A 1,719-nucleotide genomic window follows, 5' to 3' on the forward strand; every position below is an offset into this window, starting at 1 on the left:
CCATGTGAGCTCTAAACTAATGCTGAGGTTAAGTTTATCCACCATGTGAGCTCTAAACTAATGCTGAGGTTAAGTTTATCCACCATGTGAGCTCTAAACTAATGCTCAATACATTTGATTAATAGATACGGTATATTGTCTGATCAGGTCCCAGTTCAGTCTTGGAGCTGCTGAAGCCTGAAGACAGACAGCGACTCCTCAGCATGCGCACCACCTCCTCCCTTCTGACCTCCACTAAGACCTCCCAGGATGCCGTGCGGTCGTGGGCGGGGCCTTCGGCGGAGGGTGCCGAGGACTCTGGACTCCGGCAGCAGCAGGAGGCTCTGACGGCGTGGAGAGGAGTCCAGACCTCCTCTCAGACCTTCAGACCCTTTGAGCAGGACCCCACCAAACAGGCCCGCTACGAGCTGTACCTGAACCGGCTGAAGCAGGGAGACAGAGGTAGGAGGACTACATGTCCCATCATGCACTGCAGGAGACACATTCTACTGAGAACATGTTGGAACAGAAGATATAAAAGAATATAAAATATATTCATTAACATGTCAGTAGAAAGAGGTTTTAACACGACTAGAGACAGAGGTAGGAGGCCTACATGTCCCATCATGCACTGCAGGAGTCTCTGTGTCCCAGGTGGTCTGGAGCAGAGTCTGGACCCGGGTATGACTGAGTGGGAGCGCAGCAGAGAGAGGGAGGAGTTCGTCCGAGCATCCATCTTGTACAGACCCTCCTCCTCCTCGCTCTCCTCCCGCTTCACCAGAGCCAAGACCCAGGAGGACGAGGACAGCGTGGAGGTCAGCCGGGACCAGGAGGTAAGGGGGTCCACCTGTAGACCGCCGTCAGCTTGTCTCACCCTCATTAAAGGGACAGTTCAGGTGTTCACAAGTGTGTTAGTGTGAGCTTCTTCTTCATGGATGGACGTATGTTAGACACTAAAGTTTGCAGTTTGTTTGGTTATAAATGTGTTTGTTTGTTTGGTTGTCAGAGCGACGTGGACGACAAACAAGCCGCAGTGAACATGAAGATGTTCGGTAAACTGACCAGAGAAACGTTTGAGTGGCATCCAGATAAACTGCTCTGCAAGAGATTCAACATCCCAGATCCTTATACCGGGTACATACATATATATACACATATATACATACACATACAGTGGGTACGGAAAGTATTCAGACCCCTTTAAATTTTTCACTCTTTGTTTCATTGCAGCCATTTGCTAAAATCAAAAAAGTTCATTTTATTTCTCATTAATGTACACTCAGCACCCCATCTTGACAGAAAAAAACAGAAATGTAGAAATTTTTGCAAATTTATTAAAAAAGAAAAACTGAAATATCACATGGTCATAAGTATTCAGACCCTTTGCTGTGACACTCATATTTAACTCACATGCTGTCCATTTCTTCTGATCCTCCTTGAGATGGTTCTACTCCTTCATTGGAGTCCAGCTGTGTTTAATTAAACTGATTGGACTTGATTAGGAAAGGCACACACCTGTCTATATAAGACCTTACAGCTCACAGTGCATGTCAGAGCAAATGAGAATCATGAGGTCGAAGGAACTGCCCAAGGAGCTCAGAGACAGAATTGTGGCAAGGCACAGATCTGGCCAAGGTTACAAAAGAATTTCTGCAGCACTCAAGGTTCCGAAGAGCACAGTGGCCTCCATAATCCTTAAATGGAAGAATATATTTATATATTATATTTAAAAAAAAAAAA

The 1,719-nt window shown here is 45.8% G+C and overlaps 1 protein-coding gene across 1 annotated transcript in view; it reads left to right on the forward strand.

The window, feature by feature from the left end:
• The window catches only part of gpatch1 (G patch domain containing 1), a gene marked incomplete at both ends in the record, with an annotated part of 5,170 nt that extends 3,991 nt beyond the window's left edge, over nucleotides 1–1,179 (forward strand). Inside the window, 3 exons of the mRNA XM_031840679.1 lie at nucleotides 148–441; nucleotides 634–812; nucleotides 986–1,179. Coding sequence (XP_031696539.1) covers nucleotides 148–441; nucleotides 634–812; nucleotides 986–1,179 — 667 coding nt within the window. The remainder of the gene's footprint in view (nucleotides 1–147; nucleotides 442–633; nucleotides 813–985) is intronic.
• Nucleotides 1,180–1,719: the final 540 nt, after the last annotated feature.

Source organism: Anarrhichthys ocellatus, unplaced genomic scaffold, assembly GCF_004355925.1.
Source record: "Anarrhichthys ocellatus isolate YVR2014 unplaced genomic scaffold, GSC_Weel_1.0 scaffold3128, whole genome shotgun sequence".
NCBI classification, from domain to species: Eukaryota; Metazoa; Chordata; class Actinopteri; order Perciformes; family Anarhichadidae; genus Anarrhichthys; species Anarrhichthys ocellatus.